General features: G+C 43.4%; 1 protein-coding gene across 4 annotated transcripts in view; it reads right to left on the bottom strand.

Annotated features, from left to right (window-relative positions):
• The window catches only part of EBPL (EBP like), a 34,763-nt gene extending 9,084 nt beyond the window's left edge, over nucleotides 1-25,679 (bottom strand). The window contains exons 1-2 of one of the 4 annotated variants that reach the window (XM_045475730.1): nucleotides 25,230-25,678; nucleotides 5,291-6,028 (exon numbers count right to left, since the gene is read on the bottom strand). In XM_045475730.1, coding sequence (XP_045331686.1) covers nucleotides 5,765-6,028; nucleotides 25,230-25,655 — 690 coding nt within the window. In that variant the 5' untranslated portion in view covers nucleotides 25,656-25,678 and the 3' untranslated portion in view covers nucleotides 5,291-5,764. Of the gene's footprint in view, nucleotides 1-5,290; nucleotides 6,029-15,842; nucleotides 16,265-25,229 lie in introns of those variants that run through there. The other 3 variants (XM_045475741.1, XM_045475748.1, XM_045475720.1) reach the window with 3 other exon arrangements.
• Nucleotides 25,680-26,801: the final 1,122 nt, after the last annotated feature.

Raw genomic sequence — 26,801 nt, 5'->3', positions numbered from 1 at the left:
TAAATAAATAAATTTTAGTTAATAAAATACCTGCAATCACACTTAGTATTTTTCTATCACCGAAATGTTTCTTTGCTTAAAATTTCAAAACTAATTAATTAGAATTCACTGGGGAATCTGACTGGCATGCTGCTCCTTTGAACAAATTAAAAAAAAATTTTTTTTAAGTTTATTTATTTTTGAGAGAGAGAGCACAAGCAGAGGAGGAGCAGAGAGAGCAAGGCAGGAGATCTGAAGCAGGCTCCATGCTGTCAGCACAGAGCCCGATGTGGGGCTCAAACTCACAAACCAGGAGATCATGACCTGGGCTGAAGTCAGACACTGAACCGACTGAGCCACCCAGGGGTCGCTCCTTTGAACAAATTTTATCGCTGGTCAATACAACTTTTTTTTCCCATTTCTTTTTATCAACGCAACTGCTTATATGACATTAAAATCGTATCTCTCCCTATTCCCTACTCACTTATAGTGCTGCTTCCCAGAGTTTACCATTTAGAGCCACTTCTGTATTTAGTTCTGGGGATTATTGTCCTAACTCACAATATACTTGACACTGCTATTTCTTTAGACATTCTCAATTAACTGCCAATCCTGAAAAACTATGATTTAATAGATGTCTACCCTCTGCTTCCCCACACTCTACAGGTTTTTGGGCAGCATAGGGGTGGAAAACCTTCCTTCTGCGCTCTTAGACCCAGGAGCTGGCCTAAGAATTAACTGACATGATGGACTAACAGGAGGAAAGCACGCAAATTTTATTTAATATTTTTACATGTACATGGAAGTCCTTAAAAGGAAAACAAAGACCCAAAGAAGCTATTAGGCCAAAAGGTTTATATACTTTTTTACACAAAGAACAATAAATTATGGAGATGTGACAAGACAAAGGGGCTTGGACTAGGGACAGTAAATTGTGGGAAAGTGACTAAGAAATATATGAGGGAAACTAATGGAAGATAAGGGTTATTTTAGTAGGTTTGTTTGTAGAGGCCCATTTCAGCATCGACTCCCAGTGTCTGGTGATAAGAACATTCTTCTCTTCCTGGTACAGGGAGGGCACCTTTCTCATGGGAAATTTAACGATCTGATTTTAGGTAGAAAGGAAGAGGCCAGAAAGCCTAAGGTAGAAAGCCTTCCCACATCTGCTGCTTTCCAATTGCCTTCCACTCAAAATAATCAATATGCCAAAGTGGCATAGCTTAGAGTGGCATGTCCTAAACCTTTCAAATAGCTATATTATTCTCTTTAATTCTTCCATTAGTTACCCAAATTTGTAACTTAAGTAGTAAACTTAAAACCTCAACTTACTCATCAGTGTTGCACAGCATCTGAGAGGAGAATGCTAGCCCCCACCATGCTTTCTTCTTTTCTTCCCCATTTCCAGTGCCCCACTCCTGTCTACTTTGTACACTGCTGAGATTGATTACATTTCCATTCTTGTTCTGTAAACGTTATTTGTCTTCCTATTTTATTTATATGTAGATTCTAAAAGCTGAAAATCAACAGCATTTACAACATGGTGATTATGTAAACGTCATTCACTGCAAAGGGCTGCAACTTCTCTCTCTCCAGATTGAGTATTTTGACTTGTCATTTAAGAAGAATGTGGCAGCTGGAATATCCCTTATTACACTCACAAATTTCTCAAAATCATACTATATTTTAGTTTGCTACGTATTTGGGCCCTGACTTTCTTATATTTTTGTTTACATTACAGTTTGTAATTGCCTTTCTTTTCTCTGACTGAGAGAAGAAATCTGATTTTCTCCCCATCTCATTAATATCTTCCATTTTCTTACCCATGCTAATCCCTGCCAAACAGAAGCTTTAAAGTTGGTTTGTTTTGTTACGTTACTTACTTGGTAAATGGGGTTTACCTCAGAGTATATGTAAACATTATATTCTTTAAAGGAGATTTTAAAAAATTACATAGGATATAACAGCAATATTTAAAAATAAGAAGTACTCCCCATCCACTTTGAAACACTTTATTTTCACCAATCATTTTTTTTTTTTTTTATTTTTAGCAGAAACATAGCAGGAAATCCACACCACTTTCCTGGCTTGGCCTGGGGACTCTCTAGATAAAATACAGCCACTGGTCTGGCCAGTGGGAGCAGTAAGGCTGGGCTGAATTTGACCCTCTATAGGGCTCAGCCCATCTATCTGTAAGATAAAGGACCTCCTAAAATTAGATTGTGGATCTCATCCTAAAACTAGACATGACTTCCAGTCACAATCTCTTTAACTGGAGCATTAGTAAAACACAGACTCTGGCATTAGGTCCAGGACCTTTCCTCAGAAGCAACTCTGTGAGTAAGAACAAGATGGGGATCTGGCAATCTATAACAAGCAGGGACCTATGAGTTTTTAACAAAATTTCTCCCTTTTATATCTACCTGTTTAACTTCTATTACTTTTTCAAATGCCAGCTCAAATCCTTCCTCTCCAAGAAATCTTCCCAAACCTCTTAGCGACAAATTTCTCAATCTCCTGTGTTCCTAAGTTTGTGCTTCTATAGTCAACTGTCTGCTGGTTATGGATCTCCCGTCCTCATTGGATCAGACATCTTTAGGGTCTGGGATGTTGTCTTATCTTAGAATCTTTAAGAACCCAGGATGGGGGCGCCTGGGTGGCACAGTCAGTTAAGCGTCCGACTTCAGCCAGGTCACGATCTCGCGGTCCGGGAGTTCGAGCCCCACGTCAGGCTCTGGGCTGATGGCTCAGAGCCTGGAGCCTGTTTCCGATTCTGTGTCTCCCTCTCTCTCTGCCCCTCCCCCGTTCATGCTCTGTCTCTCTCTGTCCCAAAAATAAATAAACGTTGAAAAAAAAAAAATTAAAAAAAAAAAAAAAAAAAAAAAAAGAACCCAGGATGATATCTTGTGTCCAGCGTTTGCTAATCTTGAATTAATGACAATGACAAGTTCATATAACGAATTACTTAGAAAGATACCTTGAAGGGCTTTTAGAAGGCACTCTATATTTCTTACTATATTAATGTCTCAAATGTAATGGCAGTATGCAGCTGACTGTTTTTTTTTTTTCTAAATCTTTTTTTTTTTTCAACGTTTATTTATTTTTGGGACAGAGAGAGACACAGCATGAACGGGGGAGGGGCAGAGAGAGAGGGAGACACAGAATCAGAAACAGGCTCCAGGCTCTGAGCCATCAGCCCAGAGCCCGACGCGGGGCTCGAACTCACGGACCGCGAGATCGTGACCTGGCTGAAGTCGGACGCTTAACCGACTGCGCCACCCAGGCGCCCCTGCAGCTGACTGTTTAACAACACAGGTTAGGGGCACCAATCCCTGTGCAGTCAAAAATCCATATATAATTTTTAACTCTCCAAAAACTTAACTACCAACAGCCTACTGATGACTGGAAGCCCTACTGATAACATAAACAATTGATTAACACATATTTTGCATGCCATATGTATCATATACTATATTTTGACAATAAAGTGAGCCAGAGAAAATTAATTATTAAGACAACCATAAGGAAAAAACACTTACAGTATTGTACCGTATTTATCAAAACAACCCACATGTAAGTGGACCTGTGCAGTACAACTCATGACTTCAAGGGTCAGCTGTAATATATGTAAAGTATAAAAAATATATTCATGCCTCCACATGCTGATTGGATGCTGCCTCTTCCAGGAAGCAAGGCTTCCCTGTAAGTGGACCTGTGCAGTACAACTCATGACTTCAAGGGTCAGCTGTAATATATGTAAAGTATAAAAAATATATTCATGCCTCCACATGCTGATTGGATGCTGCCTCTTCCAGGAAGCAAGGCTTCCCTGATTCTCTTGGTGGGAAGTGGGTGCCTCTCCTACATAGAAACCTGCTTGCTTATCTCTTCCTCAAAACTGTCAGTTCCTTTAGGGAAAAGTCTTTGTCTTTTATCTCTGTATCCCAAATGCCTGATAGATGTACATGCTGACAAATGTTTACTAAAAGAATAAGAAATAAAGGGGGGGAGTAACAGTTAAACCACCACTAACACCCAAACAATCCATTTAGAAAATGGGCAAAAGAAATGAAGACACATTTCCCCAAAGAGGATATACAGACAGCAAACACATGAAAAGATGTTCCACGTCATTAGCGGACAGGGAAATGCCGATTAAAACCACAACGAGTTAGTACTATACACCTATCAGGATGGCAAAATAAAAAATAGTGACCACACCAAATACTGACAAGGATGTGGATCACATTTCTGGTGGGATGAAAATGATACCATTCTGGAAAACCAGAGTCTGGAAGTTTCTTCTAAAATGAAGTACGCAGATACTATAGGACCCAACAACTTTCTTAAGCACTTATCCCAGAAAAACAAAAACTTATGTTCACACAAAAACAAGCACACAAATGTCCACAGCAGCTTTATCTGTAATAGCTTAACGCTGGATGTCCTTCAACAGGTGAATGTTACACAAACCTCAGTCCATTCATACTGGAGCACTCCCAAGCAGTAACAAGGAATCAACTATTGATAACTCAACAACCTGGATGGATCTCCAGGGGGTTTGCTGAGCGAAGAAAGCCAACTCCAAAAGACTATATACTCTCTGATTCCATTCATTCATTCATTCATTCATTCATTCATTCATTCATCCATTAAAAATTTATTTATTTTGAGACAGAGACAGTGAGAGTGGGGGAAGGGCAGAGAGAGAGAGAGGGAGACAGAGAACCCCAAGCAAGCTCAGCACTGCCAGGGCAGAGCCTGATGCGGGCCTCAGACTCACAAATTGTGAGATCATGACCTGAGCTGAAACCAAGAATCAGACGCTTAACCGACTGAGCCACCCAGGTGCCCCTTTCACCCCATTTATATAACGCTTTTTGGAATGATAAATTTTAGAAATGGAGGACATATTAGTGGTTGCCAGGGGTTAGTGGCTGGAGGAGGTGGGGGGAGTTGATAGTTGATACAAAAGGAAAACACTAGGTATTCTTGTGGTGTTGCAACTGCTTGATATCCTGTTGTGGTGGACACTTGAACCTAACCAGTTGATAAAATGATGCAGAACTTAATACACACACATGTGCCAGTGGATCTAGGGAAATCTGAATGAGTGGACTGCACCAACGTCAATGACCGATATTATACATGTTATCGGTTTTTTTTTTTAACATTTTTTAAAGTGTATTTATTTTGAAAGAGAGGGAGTGCGGGAGGGGCAGAGAGAGAAGAGAGAAAGAATCCCAAGCAGGCTCTTCACTGTCAGTGCAGAGCTGGACGCAGGGCTCAATCTCACGAACCTCAAGATCATGACCTGAGCCGAAATCAAGAGGCAGATGCTTAACCGACTGAGCCACCCAGGTACCCTTACACTATAGTTTTGAAAAATGTTACCACTGGGGAAAGCTAAGCCAAGTGTACATGGGCTTTCTCTGTATTATTTCTTATAATCACATGTGAATCTACAATTACCTCCCCCTGCCAAAAAAAAATTTAATTAAAAAAAATCAGACAGGGAGAACAAGAGACATGGAAGAAAGAATAACATTACTAATTGAATAACATTTTTTAATCAATTGCCAGAACTTTTTAAAATTTATTTATTTATTTATTTATTTTTTAAACTTTAGAATAGCCTGGGCCCTGGCCTCAGAGAGCTTATCTAGCTGAGTAACATCAACTTCTAATTCAATATAGACTGGAAAAAGATGAGGGGGCCTATGGTTGGGACAATCAGGGAAGACTTCCAGGAGGAGGTAGTCCTAGAGCTGTGCCTTGGCAGGCAGGCTTAGAGGTGGAAGGAAGGATAGGGATGGTAGCCCAGGGGTACGAAGGGCAGGCCGTTGTGAGGCCTCGTGGGGTCCAGACTCTTCCCTGCCCAGCACTGTAGCCAAACAGTGATGAGCCCCCGACCCTCCCCTTGGGCTCCCTTGCCAGGGCTGAGGGCACTTATACGTGTGTTCTCAGAAGGCCTCAGGCTGGTTTTTACTCCTCCAGGCCTGAGCATGCACAGCTCCTCTGTCTTGAGTACCCAGGCCTGGCTTTCTTTCCCCTAAAAAGAATGTAAATAAAACAAAAAAAAAAATTTTGTTTTACTGTAGTTAAACAGACATACAATTTACATTTTAATCATTTTAAGTATACGATTCAGTGGTGTTGAGTACATTCACATTCTTGTGCAACCATCACCATTTATCTCCCTCCATAACTGAGTCTTCCCAAACTGAAACTCTGTGTAACTCTGTAAAACTCTGAATAACTCCTCATTCTCCCCCTATCCCTGGCCCCTGGCAACCTGCACTCTACTTTTTCTCTAAGTACCTCATATAAGTGGAATCACCCAATTTTTATCTTTTTGTGACTGCCTTATTTCACTTGGCATAATGTCCACAAGCTTCCCTGTGTTGTGGCATGTACCAGAACTGCATGTCTTTTTAAGGCTGAATAATATTCCATTGTATGCACACACCACATTTTGTTGGTCTGCTCATCTGCTGATGGACATTTAGGTTGCTTCCACCTTTTGGCTACGGTGAATAATACTGCTACGTGCACGTATCTAAGTCCCTGGTTTCGATTTCTTTGGATATTTATGTAAAAGTGGGCTTACTGGATCACATGGTAATTCTATGACATTTCTTCTGGTGGTGCACCTTTACTATTTTAATTACTAAAAAATATTATTAAAGGGATAATGAAAGTTTAAAAAAAGAACTAAATAAAAAGGTATAAAGTGAAAGGGACAACTCTTTCCCTCCTGACCCCCAATCTCATTCCCGAGACACCGTTGCTGAGTTTCATGGCAGTGTTCAGGAGCCTTTCCATGTGTGGGTTATCATAAAGCAATAAATGTTGAAAATATCTTCTTCCTGCTATTAATTTTTCAACTATAGTGAAAATTCCAACCATACAATTGAAAATTTCAACTATAGTGAAACTATAGTGATGAGGAAAATTCCACAATGTTTGTTTATTTAAATGTTCAAGTTCTGCGGATCAGGATTTCTGGTTTCAAAACATACAAAAGTTCCTATTAGATGCTCTAAAACATGATTGGAACCATATATCTAATTGTGCTGCTAACAAAATCAACTTAAAAGCTAAGACGTATCATGGCAAATAAAAGTAACCACAGCCAGTGCCAATTTTCATTTAAGGTGTTACAGACATGTGATTATAACCACGGTATTTTGTAGGCTTTCAGACAACTACTACAAGTCAAAGCTCAGATAAAAACAAAAAAAGTTTGGGCTCTGCAAGTTACTGCTCTCTGTAATTCAACGACCACTTTAGAGAAAATACTCAATTTACTATTTCAACCTTTAAAAGAAAATTTAGTGGGGGAAAAAAGGGCTTCACAGAAATAAAAAAATTAAAAAAAAAGAGGGGCACCGGGTGGCTTAGTTAGTTGCGCCTCTGACTTTGACTTAGGTCATGATCTCACGGTTGGTTCGGGAGTTCGAGTCCTACATTAAGCTTGCTGCTGTCAACACAGAGCCCACTTCAGGTCCTCTGTCCCCCTCTCTCTCTGCCCTTCCCCCACTAGTGCGCTTGCTCTCTCTCTCTCCCCAAAATAAACATTAAAAAAAAGGAAATAAGAAAGAAAAAGAATCCAAATTTCTTTTTTTTTATAATTTGTACTAGTATTTGTAAAGGCTAAATTCGTATTCTAATGTATTTGCAAGCTTTTTGTTTTTAGCTTGTTTGAATGAAGAGCCAGAGAAAACAGAACAACATTCATTATCAAGGGTGGGAGACTAAAGTGGAATAGAATAGAATCACTATGTAAATCCTGTCAAAATTTATTAGCATTTCCTATTCAGATTCACAAAATCTCAGCCTAATCAGACTTGATTTTTCCATGTCACGGCAACAGCACCCATCATTGTTTCTGGAAGGATCAGCTGCTCAGCCTCCTATGGACCTGGATGACAAGGCTTTGGTGACTTCATAAATCTATGCTGCCCAGCTGTCGTCCCCTTAATGACATGATGACTTCTGTTCGATGGAACCTGCCGGTGCAGACGCACTGCCGCCTGGTATTAATGGAGGACAGCCCTGGCCTTTTCAGAACCCGCGAAAGTTCTATTGTGCCCACATCGCGGCAGCTTAGTGTTTCATTTAGAACTTGAAAACATCTTTTAAGAATATGCCCTTCCCTGCCAACAGAGTTATTCCTCAGATTAAGGATTTGAAAGGAAACTTTCCAAGGCTTATCTCAATTGGACAAGTGCATTGTTACTTTATTACACAGGGACAGGATGAAAATTAAAAGTTAATCCTAGGACAGAGTATGGCGAGAGGGGTCACGAAAAGGACAGAAGAAGACGGAATCAACCTTTGCTGAACTCTGCTAAGTGCCAGGCATCATGCCAAGTGTCCTACATCCTTGCAATTCAAATGTGGCTCGTGAATCCCAACTTGGGCATCTCCCAAGAGCTTGTTAGAAATGCAGAATTTCAGACCTAGATTTATGGAATCAGAATCTGCACTGTGAAAAGATCCCTGGGGTGATTCCTATGTACATTCAAGTTTGAGAAATACTGCCCCATTACAAAGCTCTATTTAATCCTCATGACAATGCTTTGAAGAAAATATTTCCATACTTTATAGGTAAATGCTAGGGTGTGAATGTGTCCCACCCAAATGCATGTGTTGAAATTCTAATTCCCAAAGATGATGATATTAGAAGATGGGGCCTTTGGGAGCTGCTCAGGTCATGAGGGTAGAGCCTTCCTCAATGCGATTAATGACTCTATGAAAGAGGCTCCAGTGAGATCACTAGCCTTTCCACCAAGAGGACACAGCAAGAAGGCACCATCCAGACACCAGGGAGAGGGCCCTCACCTGCCATGACAGCAGCCTGATCTCGGACTGCAAGCTTCCTGAACTGAGAAAAATAAATTTTTGTTTATAAGCCACTCAATCGGTGGTATTGTGTCATAGCAGCCCAAACATACGAAGACAATAAGGAAACACAGACAGAAAATTTCTTTCCTTCTTCCCCTTCCTCCTTACAGAAAGGATTTGTGGTAGGGAAAAGGTACTGTTCAGAATTTCACAGCTGGTAAATGGCAGAGCCAGCATTCAAGAGTGCATCTGTTAGACCTCTAAACCCATAATCTTTCTACCTTCCCTCCTGGACCCAGGCTTCCTGAGTAACAGTCAGATCCCTCTGGAACAGTGTTGAGTAATGAGGACAGAAAAGCGCCAGGAAACCAGGTCAGGAGAAATGGTGGAATTCACTGACACTAGGGGGCACTGCAGTGTAGACAGGGGATTCTACTTCCTTTTGGGTTGCATAGGGCAGAACTAGGACCAATGAAGAGAAGTCCTAAGGAGACTAATTTCACCTCACCATAAGGAAGAATTTTCTTATCACCAGAGCTATTTACTTCTGGAAAGCTGGTATTGGCTGAAAGTTTTCAACCTATATCTGTCTGGGTTATTGGTAAAGTACCTATTTCAAAGGGGATATGGGACTTATTGGCCCCTTGAGCCCCTTCCTAGACCAAGGTGGCTTTCTTGTTCTCCATACATGGTACGGGGCATTTCTTTAGATGTGTTCATCATGATGCATGCCATGCCCAGGCTACCCCCCAGTCCCCAGAGAGTGGATAGCCGTGGGAAATTGTGGTTTACACAGTGACAGGCACTGCTTTGGCTAGAGGTGACTGAGCCAGAGGACAAGGAGGGATGACAGGACTCCAGAACAGACAACTCACAAGCTGGCTGCTGGCCTACGAAGCGGCCTATCCAAAAAGCCACATTCAAACAGGGACAGGCTGGGCCAATGACATTCTTAACTCTCTGAAACAGAAACTGACAAACAGGGGAGTGAATCCAAACTGATTCTGAAGGCAAGTATGTAGGAGAGGTCATGAGAGGCAGACAACAACTTGACATTATGAATAAACTCAAGTTACAAGGAAGCATGGACGAGTAAGGAAGGTGTAGTATTTGCTAGGGCTGCTATAATAAAGTACCACAAGCTGCGCGGCTTAGAACAATACTTACCATCTCACAGTTCTGGAAGCCGGATGTCCAGGATCAACGTGTCAGCACGGCTAGTTCATTCTGAGGGTTTTGAGGGAGAGCATATTCCAGAACTTCTCCAAGATGCTAGGGGTTTGCCTGCAATCCTTGGTGTTCTGTGGCTTGTAGAAGCATCACCCTGATCTTTGCCTTCATCTTTACATGGAACATGTTTGTGTCTCTGGGTCCTGATTTCCCCTTTTTGTTTCTTTTTTTTAAGTTTATTTATTTATTTTGAGAGAGAATGCAAGTGCACACATGCAAGAGAGGGGGAGGTGCAGAAGAGAATCCCAAACAGGCCCTAAGGTGTCAGAGCAGAGCCTGATGTGGGGTTCGAACCCATGAACCGTGAGATCATGACTGGAGCCAAAATCAAAGGTCTGACACTCAACTGACTGAGCCACCCAGGTACCCCTCAATTTCCTGTTTTAAAAGGACACCAGTCATACTGGATGAAGGCCCACCCTTAATGGCCTCATTTAACTACCTGTCTAAAGACCTCATCTCTAAGTAGGGCCACATTCTGATGTACTGAGGGTTAGGACTCCAACATGTTCTGTTGAGGGGAGGACACAATTCAACCAAAAATACATGCATATGAGTAGATACTATGGGGATACACAAAAAGAATAAAGGGCGAGAAAGCCAGCAAGTAACAGAAAGAGAAGCAAACCTAGAGGGGAGCCATGAGGCAGTTAAGTTACCTTAAAGCAGAGCTGCCTGTGAATCAGAACCAACCTCGAGTGGCCCAGCTACATCTCAGTTTCTGCTGCATTTCCATGAGTTGCCCTGTGTGCCCATCCATCACTTGAACTAGCTTGAGTAAATAAATGCAGAGGTTCTTGCCCCAAAGGGCTTCACTAACAGGTATATCATACAAGTAAAATCTCGAATAACACAAAAGCTTCTCTGAATCTCTTCCACAAAGTGGTTGTGATTTGGGGCTGTGATTTTGGAAGGGCAGAAACAAATTCTCCAGTGGAAAGCATCACTCTAGCCAACTTGCTTTTCATTTGGCTAATGGAACTGATGGTCATAAAACATCTTGAGGTCTTTGGGATGAAATCAGTTTTGCAAATGAACCATGCAGCCAGGCAGTGCATCTTTGAAGATGCAAAGGTGGGAAAGTAATAGTCTTTGTCCCCAAGGGACTCACAGCTTCTGCAAGAGAGGCAGTAACTCCCTGACACCCCTCCAGAAATAGCCTGTGGTCCATCGTGATAGAGAGCTCACAAAGAGTTGGGGCAATACTGAATATAATAATAACCAGAAAATAGTGATGAAATCTGCCTCAGGGGTTTCTCTCAGAGGGGTGTGTGTGTGCATGGTGTGTGTGTGTGTGTGTGTGTTTGCGCGCACATACCCAGAATATGTAAAAAGCCCTTTTCCCACAAGGAACTAATCATCCCAAGACTTGGGATAAACCAGCTTTCTTCTTTCTTCTAATTCCCTTCTTTTTGTATTATTAAAAAAAAAAAAAAAAGCTGTTCTGCCTCAGTTTAAATATAAACAATGCTGTTAGATATCTTCAAATCACTATTTCTTTACCCTTGGCAGTTTTGGGTAGATGACAGAAGACTTTCTGGAGTCAGATTTTCTGGAGGGAGAAGGCAGGACAAAAGCTAGAACAGGAAGACAAGGAGACACAGGAAAGGTTTGGAGGTCAAAAGTGAAAGAGACAGCAGGTAGGGTGACCGCCCCATCTCAGGAACACCTTCAGTCCCTGGGAAACGGGGACTGTTGGTCACCCCACCATGGGGGACAAAAGGTGGCAGGGTGAGGGGGTGGCCCAGTGAGAACGTGGAGAGGTGCCTACAGCTCCAGAGCAGCTCTCTGCATTGGGAAGGAGAGTCATGTGCATCCTGCCTCTGGCTCCCTCTTTTGAGAAGGTGCCCACCCACTCAGCTAGGCTGTGCAAAGCATTTAAATGGCCACAGCTCTTCTGGTGTGGGAGTGTATGGGGCTATCAAACCTTTGATGCCACCTCCTTGTTGGAGCCCTTGGCTGCTATCACTAAGCTTCCTCAAGATGGACTGTGAGGTGTAAGGCAATTCTCTTGGGTCTTGGCCATTGCCAGCAGGTTGGGTTTGGGGCATGGAGTTTCCTCAGCCCCACGGGATCAGGGCTGCCGTGATGGCAGCGGCCGCTCAAACACAGGGTACGAGTGAAGGGGAGACACTGATTGCTGGACCAATCATAGGAGAACCTGGGGGCGATGAGCTTGGGGGTTGCTGACATATGTAATTCCATAAATGTCTGAGCATGTGCTCCTTGTTCTTCCTTCCGATTGTGTCCCTGTCGACATCCTCATTGTGATACTGTAATTTTGCAAGGTGTTATCATTAGAGAAACTGGATAAAGTGCACATGGGATCTCGCTATATTATTAACAATACCAAGTGTTATGTACCAAATGTGTCTCCTCAAATATATTTGCTGAAGCCCTAACCCCCAATGTGATGGTATTTAGGGGTGGGGCCTGTAGAGATGATTGAGTTTAAATGAGGTCATGAGGGTAGAGCCCCATGATGGGATTAGCATCCTCATAAGAAGAGGAAGAGAGACAAAGGCTCTCTCTGAGCCATGTGAGGACTCAGCAACAGGCAGCCATCTGCAAGCCAAGAAGTGTCTCACTAGAACCCGACCATGGTAGCAGCATGATCTTGAACTTTCAAGCGTCTCAAACATGAGAAATAAACGTCTGTTCTGTAAGCCACCAGTCTATGATATTTTTGTTGCAACAGCTGCAGCAGACTAAGACACCAAGTGCTGGTGAGGATGTGGACCAGTTAGAACAATGAAACATTGCTGGTGGGAATGGACATCGTAGAGCCCTTTGGAAAATGTTTGGCAGTTGCTACTCTGGTTAAAGAATCACACTCCCAGGCATTTACCCAGGAGAAATGAAAACACATGCCCACACAAAGACTTGTACACAGACACTCATAGCAGCATTATTTATAAAAGTCTAAAACTGGAAACAGCGCCTAGGGGCGCCTGGGTGGCTCATTGGTTAAGCATCCAACTCTTGGTTTCAGCTCAGGTCATGATCACGCGGTTTGTGAGTTTGAGCCCCACGTTGGGCTCTGTGTTGATGGTGGCTTTGCATTGATGGTGCAGAGCCTCCTTGGGATTCTTGCTCTCCCCCTCTGTCTCTGCCCTTCCTCGGTTCATGCTCTCTCTCTCTCTCAAAATAAATAAGTAAACTTAAAAAAATTTAAAACTAGAAACAGCACCATTTTTCATTAACTGGTAAATAGATACATAAATTGGGATATATCCATGTAGTGGGACAATATTCAGTAGCTTAAGCTAAATAAAAGACTACCTATTGTATGATTTCATTTATAGGAAATTCTAGAAAGAGTAAAACGTTAATGCCAGGAAAGCAGATCAGTGTTTCCTGGTGCCAGAGGTCGGGGCGGGGAACATCTGCAAAGGGATGGGAGAAACCTCCGTAAAAAGTGACAGAAATGTTCTATATGGTGACTGTAATGGTGCTCACATAGCTCTGCACACTCACTAAACTCATCAAACTGTACTCCTAATGGGTGGGTTTTATTGTGTGCAAATTATCACTCAATAAAGCTGGAATGGGGAGAACAAGAATTTAGAAAAGTGGCTGGTTACTATATAGATATAGATGTAACTCGGTAGTTTTCGCTTATAGCAATAATCAGTTAAAATACAAAGGAAAAATATCTCATGGTAGCAATACAACTCTAAGAATACTTAGAAGTAATTTTTTTAAGTTTATTTGAGAGAGAGCAAGTGGGGGACGGACAGAGAGAGAGGGAGAGGGAGAGAATCCCAAGCAGGCTCCACACCATTAGTGGAGAGCCCAATGCGGGGCTCAGTCTTACAAACCATGAGATCATGACTTGAACTGAAGTCAGACGCTTAACTGAATGAGGTACCCAGAAACCCCTAGAAGCAAATTTTAAGATGGAGTGCCTCAGTTGGTTGAACATCTGACTCTTGATTCGGCTCAGGTCATGATCCCAGGATCATGAGATCAAGACCCATGTGGGGCTCCTCAGAGAGCATGGAGTCTGCTTGGGATTCTCCCTCCCTCTCTCTCTCTGTCCCTCCCCTGATCGTGCTCTCTCTAAAATAAAATTAAAAAAAAAAAAGAATGTTAAGAGACTATAACAAAAGATTTAAATAAATTGAGATCCACTTAGTTCTTAGAGGAGACTCAGTATTGTAAAGACATCACTTAATCTCAAATTAATGTATGGGTTTAAGAAAATCCCAAACCGAATGCAAATTGGTGCAGCCACTCTGGAAAACAGTGTGGAGGTTCCTCAAAAAATTAAAAATAGACCTACCCTATGACCCAGCAATAGCACTGCTAGGGATTTACCCAAGGGATACAGGAGTACTGATGCATAGGGGCACTTGCACCCCAATATTTATAGCAGCACTCTCAACAATAGCCAAAGTATGGAAAGAGCCTAAATGTCCATCAACTGATGAATGGATAAAGAAGTTGTGGTTTATATACACAATGGAGTACTACGTGGCAATGAGAAAGAATGAAATATGGCCCTTTGTAGCAATGTGGATGGAACTGGAGAGTGTTATGCTAAGTGAAATAAGCCATGCAGAGAAAGACAGATACCATATGGTTTCACTCTTATGTGGATCCTGAGAAACTTAACAGGAACCCATGGGGGAGGGGAAGGAAAAAAAAAAAAAGAGGTTAGAGAGGGAGAGAGCTAAAGCATAAGAGACTCTTAAAAACTGAGAACAAACTGAGGGTTGATGGGGGGTGGGAAGGGAGGGGAGGGTGGGTGATGGGTATTGAGGAGGGCACCTTTTGGGATGAGCACTGGGTGTTGTATGGAAACCAATTTGACAATAAATTTCATATATTGGAAAAAAAAAAAAAAAAAGAAAATCCCAAACCAAAATACCAAGTTTCAGAACCTGGCAAATTCATCTGAAATTCATGTGGAAGAATTCATTTTAAAGTGTTTAAAAATGAGTGGTAAGAAGTTTGCTTTGTCAGATAGATATTAAAGTTCACTATAAGGAAGTCACCTGGCTGGCTCAGTCGGCAGAGTATGCCTCCTGATCTTGGGGTCATGAGTTCGAGCCCCATATTGGGCATGAAGCCTACCTAAAAAAATAAGAAGGGATGCTTGGGTGGCTCACGGTTAAGTGTCCGACTTTGGCTCAGGTCATGATCTCGCAGTTTCTGAGTTTGAGCCCTGCATCGGGCTCTGTGCTAATGGCTCTGTGCTGACAGCTTGGAGCCTGGAGCCTGCTTTGGATTCTGTGTCTCCCTCTCTCTCTCTGCCCCTCCCCTGCTCACGCTCAGTCTCTCTCTCTCTCAAAAATAAAGAAAAACACTAAAACATTTTTTTTTAATAAAAAAAGGGAAAAAAGAGATTATCCTTTGGGGTGCCTGGTTAGTGCAGTTGGTAGGGCATGGGACTCCTGATCTCAGGGTAGTGAATTTGAGCCCCACATTGGGTATAAAGATTATAAATAAGTAAACTTAAAAAAAAAAAAAGAAATAAAATTCAGGATAAGGCTAAAGTAATAGAAACTGTATAGACAGAACAGAAACTAAAATATTCATAACAACCAAATTTTATTTTTTATTTTTCTTATTATTTTTTTTTTTATCTGAGAGAGAGAGAGATAGAGAGAGACAGAGAGGGGCAGAGAGAGGGAGGGAGGGAGGGAGGGAGGGAGGGAGGGAGAGAGAGAGAGACAGAGAGAGAGAGAATCTTAAGCAGGCTCCACACTCAGCATGGAGCCTGACATGGGGCTTGATCCATGACCCTAGGATCATGATCTAAGCAGAAATCAAGAGTCAGATGCTTAACCAACACACAGTTGCCTCTGTAACCACATTTTAAAAATCTCCCAATTTATCTATGCATAATACGTGGGAAAAGGATGGATTAGTCAACAAATGCAGCTGAGACACCTTCTCGGCCAAACAGAAGAGCGTGCATAAGGAAATGTGAGTGACATCATCTGTACTATCATGTGACATCCCTTTCAGATCAATAAGGAAAGATGAGCCCTACAGAAAAACAGGCTATTAGGAGGTGGACTCTACGGATCTAAGCCTCAAATTCTTATTTTAAGCCTGGCACAGAACAGCAGGCTTGCTGGCCTTCTAGAAAGCATGGGGCTCCGTCAGTGAGGGTATCAGCTGTGATCAGGATGGACCAAAGGTTACACACTCCGTTTTTTCTGGGAATCACGTAAGTCTCCTGGGATCTCATGAGACGCTACAAAAAAAAGGAAAACCCCTACTAACTGAGGTTGAATTTCCAACTGCTGGACAAGATGCGAGCTTGCCAATTCAATTTATTTTGATTGTTTTCAGTTCTATTAAACATCCTACAGAAGTAAAGATACCTGCTCTAGGAATTTATTATAGATTTTTGGCTGGTTTTAGTGGCAAAAGCAATTAGACATAACCTGAGGTTGCACAGTCGGTTCAATTATCCATGCTAAGGAACAGTACACAACTGTTAAGAAAAAGGATATCAGGGCACCTGGCTGGCTTAGTCAGTAGAGCACATAACTCTTGATCATGGGGCCGTGAGTTTGAGCCCCACATAGGGTGAAGAGATTACTTAAAAAAAAAGAGAGAAGGGATATCTTGGCTTTGGTCCCCTGGAAAGCATTATACTGTGTTCCACTACTTTTATGGGAATTGTTCTCCCAGGGAGACTGGAAGGTGGAAGCAGGTGGGAGGTGGGAAATGAGACAGAGAAGGACAAACCAGGTCTGAGGCAGCATTACTGAGCTTAGTAACTTAGTAGCAGCACTCAGTAACAGGCTAGCTGTCTCAATGTTGAATTTTTCCAGAGACTGTATGAACTACTGCTTCTCTGGGGAGTCCTTCTCTGGGGAAGGGAGGAAGAAGAATTGATCCCAGGGCTCCCAAATGTCACTGCCAAAGGTTCATTCCATGGCAGGTGTGTGGAAGGTGAGTGGGTCTCAAGGATCTCACACCTCAGCTGCGTCCAAGGGGCCTGGGGCAGGAGGCGAGAGCAGGTGCTGTCTGCTCCGAGAGGCGAATGAAGTCAAAGTTAGAGTTGGCTGCCATGGTGGTGGCCAGACAGAACATTTTGTCGAGGGTGAAATGGGACCAAGAACCGACTTGAGCCAGGGCAAAAGAGGTATCTGATTCAATAATGACACCTAGCACTGGCCCAGGTGTGAGAAAGTTGCTGATGGGAATATAAATGGTCACTATCTTTCTGGAGTTTTTAAAAACTCTTTTCCTTTAGACCCATCAACCCTACTTTCAGGATTTATCCTGGGTAAACAATTATACAAGTTCAGAAAAATGCACAGAGTGCCTTCTATCTAATTGCCGGCAACTGAAAAGAGCCTTAAGTCCCACAATTAAGGATTGGTTAAATAGATTATAATAAAATACAATATAGTCCTCTGGAGTTATTTAAAATTATGAGGCAGTTCAAGAGATAGTGATATGGATGGTCACTGAACACAGTTAAGTGAAAAAAGCAACAGAGAATGATTAGTATGACCCCATTTTTATAAAAAAGAACTCTGAAAAACATTTATCTGGATATATATTTTCATATAAATTCTGGAAGACTATTCTTAAGAATACTAACCGTAATTATCTCTGGCTAGTTTTACCTTCTTCCTTTTGGATATGTAAATGTTATACGTTTTGCAACGATCCTGGGAATACACAATTTAAACTAATGTTCCCTCTACCACTCTCGTTCTCTCTCTAAAAATAAAATAAAATAAAATAAAATAAAATAAAATAAAATAAAATAAAATAAAATAAATTTTTTTTTAAAAAATGGGCACCGGGTGGCTCAGTTGGTTAAGTATCTGACTCTTGACTTCAGCTCAAGTCATGAATCTCATGGTTTGTGGGACTGAGCTCTGAGTCGGGCTCCGTGCTGGGAGTGGAGCCTGTTTGGAATTCTTTCTCTCTCCCTCTCTCTCTCTCTCCCTCCCTCTCTCTCTCATCACTCTTGTGTGCACTCTCTCTCTCTCCGTATAAAAATAAAATACAGTAATTTAAAAAACAATTTACACCAATTTTGTTTTAAAAAGACTGACTGACACAGAGGAAACATTCTAACCTTTTAGATATTTGAGCTATTTGAGGCTTAACATGTGACTGATAACTACTATAAATTAAAATGATAGAATCATTCTTCCATTCATTGAATATTAACAAATTCTCCAGAACGGCTGGTACAAACCAGGCGCCACACCAGGTACTGGGGATAGAGGAAGACCAAATAGTTACAAACTGTGTTTCATGTTACAAAAGGAAAAAAAAAAAAAAAAAATCAACATGGTATTTCCCTAGAACATCTCTTCCATTTCAAAGGAAATCAATTTTAGCTGCATTAAAATTTTTTGAAGTAGGGGCGCCTGGGTGGCGCAGTCGGTTAAGCGTCCGACTTCAGCCAGGTCACGATCTCGCGGTCCGTGAGTTCGAGCCCCGCGTCGGGCTCTGGGCTGATGGCTCGGAGCCTGGAGCCTGTTTCCGATTCTGTGTCTCCCTCTCCCTCTGCCCCTCCCCCGTTCATGCTCTGTCTCTCTCTGTCCCAAAAATAAATAAACGTTGAAAAAAAAAAATTAAAAAAAAATTTTTTTTTGAAGTATTTACACACTTCATCTTATATTTTAGGTCAATTACAAAAAGACATTCAATTAAATGGTAAAATGTACTTAAAAGTTTTTAAATATCAGTCATAAAAAATACAAAAAACAAATTGAGAATCCAGATCAGGAGGCCAGTAAGAAGATACATACGTAGAGCTTCTTTTGTTATTATAGAGTTTAATGCGGTTCTGAGTTTCCCAGCAGCCAAGTGAAAGGGGAAAAACATTAACATTGCTCTTGCTGTGAGAAAGCAATAGACCAATTTTTTTTTTTAATGTTTATTTTTGAGACAGAGAGAGACACAGCATGAGCAGGGAAGGGGCAGAGAGAGAGGGAGACACGGAATGTGAAGCAGGCTCCAGGCTCTGAGCTGTCAGCACAGAGCCCGACGCGGGGCTCGAACTCACGAACTGTGAGATCGTGACCTGAGCCGAAGTCAGACGCTTAACCGACTGAGCCACCCAGGCGCCCCAGCAATAGACCAATTTTTTAAGGAGAAACTAAGCTTCTCCCAGCACTACCTGCAAAAGAAATTTCTCACATGGGTTACGCTGAGAGTGACATCCATAACTGTTATTCTCCGTATGAAACACCTAGGGAAAAATTCTCTGCTGCTCTCGAAGTTCTGAGAGGACACAGGCCATCCGTTCTCTCTGTGTCCAGCACAGCACCGGGCACCCAGGTGGACTCCAATCTTGTGGACATGAGGAGCACCAGAATAGGATTTCATTCTGAGCTGTGGCTACACCGACATCTGTCCCAATTGCTAGGTGGCACGTCTTATGCAATGACGTTAGAAAACAAACTGAGTTCTGGTCTGCAGAACTGCAAGGGCCGTGCACCCACACCCTGAAAAAGGCCAGCAGGTCACTATGGGTGCTGTTCTTTGGACTTGCAACTTGGCATCATTTCTAAGCTTGTGTTAGGGTTCTCCCAAGACACAGAACAGTGGGTGGGCATACACACAGACACACACACACGAAGAGACTGAGTCTGAGGAAGTGGTTTATAGGATTATGAAGGCTGACAAGTGCCATAACCCACAGGGTGAGTGCAAGCTGGAGACCCAGGAAAGCTGATGATGTAGTTTTAGTCTGAGGCCGGAGGCCTGAGACCCAGGAGAACTGACAATGTAGCTTTAGTCCAAAGGCTACATACAGGCTTGAGAGCCAGGAAAAGCCACTGTGTCAGTTTGAGACTGAAGGAGGAAAAGGCCAATGCACCGGTGCGAAGGCAGTCAGCCAGGAGGCATTCTAGCTCCTTCTACGGAAGGTCAGCCTTTTTGTTGTATTCAGACCTTCAGCTGAGTGGATGGGGTCCACTCACATTTAGGGAGGGCAATCTGCCTTGCTCAGTCTACCAATTTAAATGTCATTTAATTTAATTAATGTATTTATTTTAAAGTAGGCTCCACACCCAACATAGGGCTTGAACTCGCGACCCTGAAATCAAGAGTCACATGCTCTACCGACTGAGCCAGCCAGGCGCCCCATAAATGTTCATCTTATCCAAAACACCCTCGCAGAACATTCAGGATAACACGTGGGCGAATAACTGGCCATGCCACGGCTCAGCCAGGTTGACACAGAAAATTAACCACCACAAAGCTTTACCACTAATATACAGCAAGACCAACCGTGACTCACCAGATCTGCCAAACGGCACGGAGGCTATAAATGCATTCACCAGAGAGGGTATCTATCTTAGAGCAAATCCAACGAAGAGGAAAAGGAAAACAGAGACAGTAACAGACTGTGAGCTAAAAGGCAACTTGAGACCTAATGATAAAGCAAGTAGGAGGAGGAAGAAATTTTTAGAATCCCAAGAGTCGGAGGCTGAAGTGATTGTGGTGGAAGGTGGGAACAGATGGTGATGCTAAATGGAAAAGGGTAATGTCCAAAATACACAAATTAATAGGGACTTGAGCAGCCACTGGGACTCAGGACTTGTTAAAGAACGACTCATGGGGGTTAAGGTAGAATGAATGGAGACAACTGAAGCCAGTGTTTTCCATGACAACTGCCCCTCACCCTGATGGACAAGCCTCGGTCAGGCTCTCAGTGACAGAAGTGTGGGAGGAACTAGTCAGACGGGTTTGTTGCGAGAACATGTGGTAGACTGAGGCAGGTTCAGCTCTGCTGTGCGTTAATTCACGCAGGCAGGCACAGCACCAGACAGCATGTGCTACACAGCCCACTTCTCTGCCCCTTCACTCTTCCTTCGACCATGTTCTTGCTCACAGATGCTCCCAGACCTTCCCCTCTCAGACAGAACCCAAGATTCCTGCCTGGTCCCTCGATGTCTCTTGAGCTCCCTGCCTACACCCCCCACCTCCTCCTCCCACCAAATCTCTTGGAGGTCTTCACAGACTGCCTCCACATCTTTGCTACCCCACCTGCTAAGCCCTTGTCTTTAGCTTCTCAAACAATACCACTTTTACCAATGACTTTTTTTTTTTTTTAAGTAAACTTTACACCCAATGCAGGGCTTGAACTCATGACCTAAAATCAAAAAGTCAAAGGCTCCACCAACTGAGCCAGCCAGATGCCCCTACAAATGGTTACTTCTTCTTCAAGTTTATTTACTTTGAGAGAGAGAGAGAGAGAGCGAGCTGGGGAAGGGCAGAGAGAGAGAGGGAGAGAGAGGATCCCAAGCAGGCTCTGCGTTAACAGCACAGAGCCCAATGCGGGGCCCGAACTCAAGAACCATGAGACCGTGCTGAAACCGAGAGTCAGTCCCTTAACCGACTGAGCCACCCAGGTGCCCCCTACCAATAGCTTCTTAATCACTGGACCCAGAGGCTCTGGCTCAGCCCTCACCATTTTTTTTTTTTTTTTTTTAAATGGTGCTACAACAATTAAGAGTGATGTTGAAATTCCTTCCCTTGGGTCCCAGGGCCCAGCACTATCCTGGTTCTTGGTCTGGTCCACTGGTCCGGTCCACTGTCTCCCCTTCCTACTCCTTCAATATATATACATTTTTAGACACTTAAAGATTCTGCTCTCATTCCTCAGCGTTTGCACCTTTCTATTCTCTCCTCAGAAATCACTCACTCCCAGAGCTTCCTGCTGTCTCCTCCAACGCAGTAAAAATGTCCAACTCTCTCCATTCTGCCCTGAATCCATCTCACCAGCTTGTCGTTGGGTTTTCAACTGCCTTCTGACCATTTCTCCTCAACTACACACCAGAACCCCAGATTCATAGTTCTAATATCTGATCTTCCTGTCTTCGTTAACCTTGTCAACATTATCCGTGTTAGCCAGATTCTAAACTCCAACATCACCTCCATCCCTGATGTATAAGTGGTCACTGTGACCTATAACATTCTCCCCTGGAAGGTCTCTCGTATTTATCTTTCCTCCCCATTTTAACTTCCAATACCACCTTAGCTCAGCCCTCTTTCATCTCCTAAAATTCTGCAATTCTTTTTAGCTGATCTTCTTGCCCCTCAACTATCCTTTGCAATCCAGCATGCACTACACTGGGAGAGCATTCTCCATGTATATCTCATATTCCTGCACTGACTGAGGTTCCCGAGCACAGGCATTTACACCAATTTAAGAGTATTTACATAAGGAGACACTCCAAGGTAGTAAAGCCTGGAGAGACCTCTCCCTCCCAAGATGTTCCAGGGTGGTAAAGATAAAGACCCTGCCTTTCCTCCCCAGAGATCTGTTTACATTCTGAGTAAAGATAAACACTCTCCACAGAGAAGTAGGAGCAGGTCACCAGCAACTCCATATGAGATGGGAGCCTAAGTGTGCAGTTCCTCACCGGTAATGCACCCATTGCATGGGCAGGTCCAAACGGGCCCTCCTCACTGTGTTGCCCTGTGGCACGTGGGGGAATCAATCAGGATAATTTACTTCTTTCCCAGGTAGACCCTGTGTTCTAGTCAATCAGGATGTGTTTCCCAAAACACAGGCATACATATCCTTCCTCCGCGCCCCGGCCATGCCTAGAATGCTATACTTAGATTGCAGATGAGGGGGAAAAACCAGGAGGCACCAGTGCACAACACGCCCATGGCCAATTCTGAGAAACAGTGAGCCAGACCACCGATTTCTTTATGTATGTTGCCATGGCCCCTTCCAGGTGCACTGGTGGGAAATCAGCCTGGCCATAACCAACTGCACTGAAGACCAGTGCGGCAGCCCCTGGTGACCACAGTCCAGTTGGACATCGGGGAGCTGAAGTGCCCTCTGGGAATGCTTAGCTTGAGACGCTGTTGAACCGCGAGCTCTGCATTTGATGGTGTCCAACAAATCCAAACATTTCCTCCCTGAGAAAGTTAAAGGGGTAAGAAGAGGCAGCTCAGGTTCCAGTGTGAATAAGTGAGTTGCAGTTTCAGTTCTCCGTGAGGCTCTCTTTTCCAATCCTAGCCTCTGCCACATTTCTCGGTATTCGTGCAGCAAACTCCCTACCAAAGAGAATACGGGCATGTGTTTTTCTTGCAGGCCTCAACCTTAATCCAAGTGCCCCCCTCACCGATCCCTAAGGTAAGTATACACAGATGCTAGTCAAAGAACTGTGTGTAAACTGCAAAATAGAAACATACCCATTAATGTGAGCTCGTGCAATTATCGTATTTCATCATGAATTATAAGATACATCCGAATTTTGGGACACCTGGGTGGCTCAGTCGGTTAAGCGTCCGACTTCAGCTCAGGTCATGATCTCACAGTTCATGAGTTCGAGCCCCATGTCAGGTCCATGCTGACAGCTCAAAGCCTGGAGCCTGCTTCCAATTCTATGTCTCCCTCTTTCTCTGCTCCTCCCCTACTCACTCTGTCTCTCCCTCAAAAATAAACATTAAAAAAAAAAAAAAAAGATACATCCCAATTTCACAGACATAAAATATCAATAAAATAGCCCACAGTGGTTTTATGTCATTGGTCATTCTAATATGGGGGGAAAAATGTGCACTTTTTTTTTTTTTAATTTTTTTTTTCAACGTTTATTTATTTTTGGGACAGAGAGAGACAGAGCATGAATGGGGGAGGGGCAGAGAGAGAGGGAGACACAGAATCGGAAACAGGCTCCAGGCTTTGAGCCATCAGCCCAGAGCCCGACGCAGGGCTCGAACTCACAGACCGCGAGATCGTGACCTGGCTGAAGTCGGACGCTTAACCGACTGCGCCACCCAGGCGCCCCAACACTTTTTAAAAAACTAAGGTACGGTGCATTCATACAGTGGACTCTTCTGCAGTTGGGACAGGTATAATAAGAGCTGTGGGAGGGACATTTCCTTCAGGACAGAGGGTGGGAGGAAACCAGAGCAATGACTCCATGCATTGGGTCATATACCTCAAGTTGCCACAAATGGAGATGTACCTGGTGTTACCTGTAAAAGGCTGCGCTTGAAAGGCAGACTTGATTTTATTAAACTAGGTGATGGACATATGGGTATATGTCTTAGTATTATTATACATTTTTGTACGTCTAAAATATGTTATAATACATTTTCTTTAAGCGGGCCTAGCCACCTGTTTTGCTGCCCCTGTTCTTTGGGAGACCCTGTGTCCAACGAGAGCTTAAAAAGTCAATTCCATAAACAAAAGAGTTGAAGGAACTATTCGCTGTCTCTTATTTCCACTTGTAAACTATTAGGAAAGAAAGAATTTCGCATTCCAGTAACATCTGGTATGTGCACATATCCAATTGATAAACATTTAGAAACCTAAATAATTATGAAAGATCTTGCTTTCTCCTTTCTTAATACTATAGACTCTGGTTTCACATCAACCGCAGGTCTGCCTAGATTTAAGCAAGGTCAAATTTGCAAAAAAGCTATTTTGGCATAGTTATTTAAAAAAAAAAAAAACTTAAAAAAAAAGTGTGTGCATAGTGGAAGGGGGCATTTCAATAGAATTCCCTTAAATACTAACCTCCTCGCTATTTATAAAGTGGTTTGAATTTTGAGGGGCACGATTCTCAAAGTCCGGTTTGATACAAAGGGTGCAAGCTTTGGAGCCAGACTCAAGTCAGAACTCAAGGTGGGTGGCATGGTGAAGTCACCTAACTTCCCAGGGCTTGCTTTCTCCTCTGTAAAATAGGGTCAATAAATAAGTTACAGGGTATTGTAAAGATCAGAAATATTAAACACACAGCTGTGCCTGGCATACAGTCATTACCCAAAACATGGTGATTACTTTTAGGGCACAGGCTCGCGGACTTTGCGCAGTGCGCCTCCTCGTCTCTCCTTGCTCTCTTTGGAGCATTCAAAAACTCTCTCGCTCTCCATTAGTTTCAGTTCAAATGTGCAGGTTACAAGTCAAGAAAGCCAAGGCCTTTGGGCTGCTTACAATCAAACTAACATAACAGTACAGAAATAATTTTCAGAGATTTTTTGTTCGCTTGTTTTTAATTTGGTAGAGGAACGGCTGCGCCCCCTGGGAAGATGCGCTTTCTACGGACTAGGGAACCGAGAGGTGGTCCAGCATCGCGGCCTCCAAGCACCTTCGGGGTCTCCGCAGACTTCCCGCCCCACGGCTTGGGGCGGCCAAAGGGTCCCGGTCCTCTACCGGAAACTCCCGCTACCGGGGAGGGGAGGGTCCCGAGAGCGGCGGCGTCCGCACTTACCAGGACGAAGTGCACCAGGGCGTCATAGCACAGCCAGGCGAGCACGCCGCGGTCCGTCGCCGCCCGCCCGCGGCCCAGGCGCAGGCCCAGCGCGCAGCCCGCGACCAGCAGCGAGGAGCACAGCAGCAGCGAGCGCCCCGCCGCAGCCCCCAGCTCCCAGCCCGCGCCCATGCTTCCGCCGGCGGCCGGGAGAGCCAGGAAAGGAGGGGGATGCCGAGAAGGGGCGGGGCGGGGCCGCCGGGGAGGGGCGGGGCCGCTCGGTCTGGGCGGGCGGGTGAACGGCTTCCCTTCCCGTCTGGCGTCCGGGCCACCCAGCTGCTCCTGGAGCTTTTCAAAGAGTGAGGATCTTGCTCCGCGAAGTTGCCCAACTGCCAGAACCAAACCTGTTCGCAGCCCAACACCAAGGGACTGGTGGTAGAGCCACATTTTCTGATGCGGTTTGATTTTCCACAAGGTTCAAAACCTTAAGCAACAAAGTGAAGTCCAAAATGTTAGAAATTTTGCCCATAGACTGGGAAGAATTTTAGGGAGCAAAGAGTCTAATTAGGATCCTGCAAGTCTTGCAGGAGAGGTGAGGGCCAAGGGCGTTTTCAGCCACCAGCAGGCTTTTTAAAGCTGTTGTGGCTTACTCTGACCCTTTTTTTTTTTCCTCTCTTCCAAGGGATTTTTAATTTTTTTCTGTAATTTATTTATTTTTTATAATTTACATCCTAGTTAGTTAGCATATGGTGCAATAATGGTTTCAGGAGTAGATTCCTTAAGCCGCTTACCCATTTAGCGCATCCCCCCTCCCACAACCCCTCCAGCAACCCTGTTTATTCTTTGTATTTAAGTGTCTTATGTTTTGTCCCCTCTCTGTTTTTACACCAATTTTGATTCCCTTATATTCATCTGTTTTGTATCTTAAAGTCCTCATGTGAGTGAAATCATATGATATTTGTCTTTCTCTGACTAATTTCGCTTACCCTCTAGTTCCCTCTAGTTCCCTCCACATAGTTGCAAATGGCAAGATTTCATTCTTTTTGATTGTCGAGTAATACTTCATTGTATATATACCACATCTTCTTTATCCGTTCATCCATTGATGGACATGTGGGCTCTTTCCATACTTTGGAAAATACTATTGTTGATAGTACTGCTATAAACATTGGGGAGCATGTGCCCCTTCAAAACAGCACACCTGTATCTCTTGGGTAAATACCTAGTAGTGCAATTGCTGGGTCATAGGGTAGTTCTATTTTAATTTTTTGAGGAACCTCCATACTGTTTTCCAGAGTGGCTGCACCAGTTTGCATTCCCAACAGCAGCGCAAAAGAGATCCTCTTTCTCTGCATCTTTGCCAACATCTGTTGTTGCCTGAGTTAATGTTAGCCATTCTGACAAGTATGAGGTGATATCTCATTGTGATTTTGATTTGTATTTCGCTGATGATGAGTGATGTTGAGCATTTTTTTCATGGGTTGGTTGGCCATCTGGATTTCTTCTTTGGAAAAGTGCCTATTCATGCCTTTTGCCCATTTCTTCACTGGTTTATTTGTTATTTGGGTGTTGAGTTTGATAAGTTCTCCATAG

This window comes from Leopardus geoffroyi, chromosome A1 (genome assembly GCF_018350155.1).
Source record: "Leopardus geoffroyi isolate Oge1 chromosome A1, O.geoffroyi_Oge1_pat1.0, whole genome shotgun sequence".
Classification (NCBI taxonomy): Eukaryota; Metazoa; Chordata; class Mammalia; order Carnivora; family Felidae; genus Leopardus; species Leopardus geoffroyi.
The sequence above is the reverse complement of the archived record's forward strand: the minus strand, read 5'-3'. Positions and strand labels throughout refer to the sequence as shown.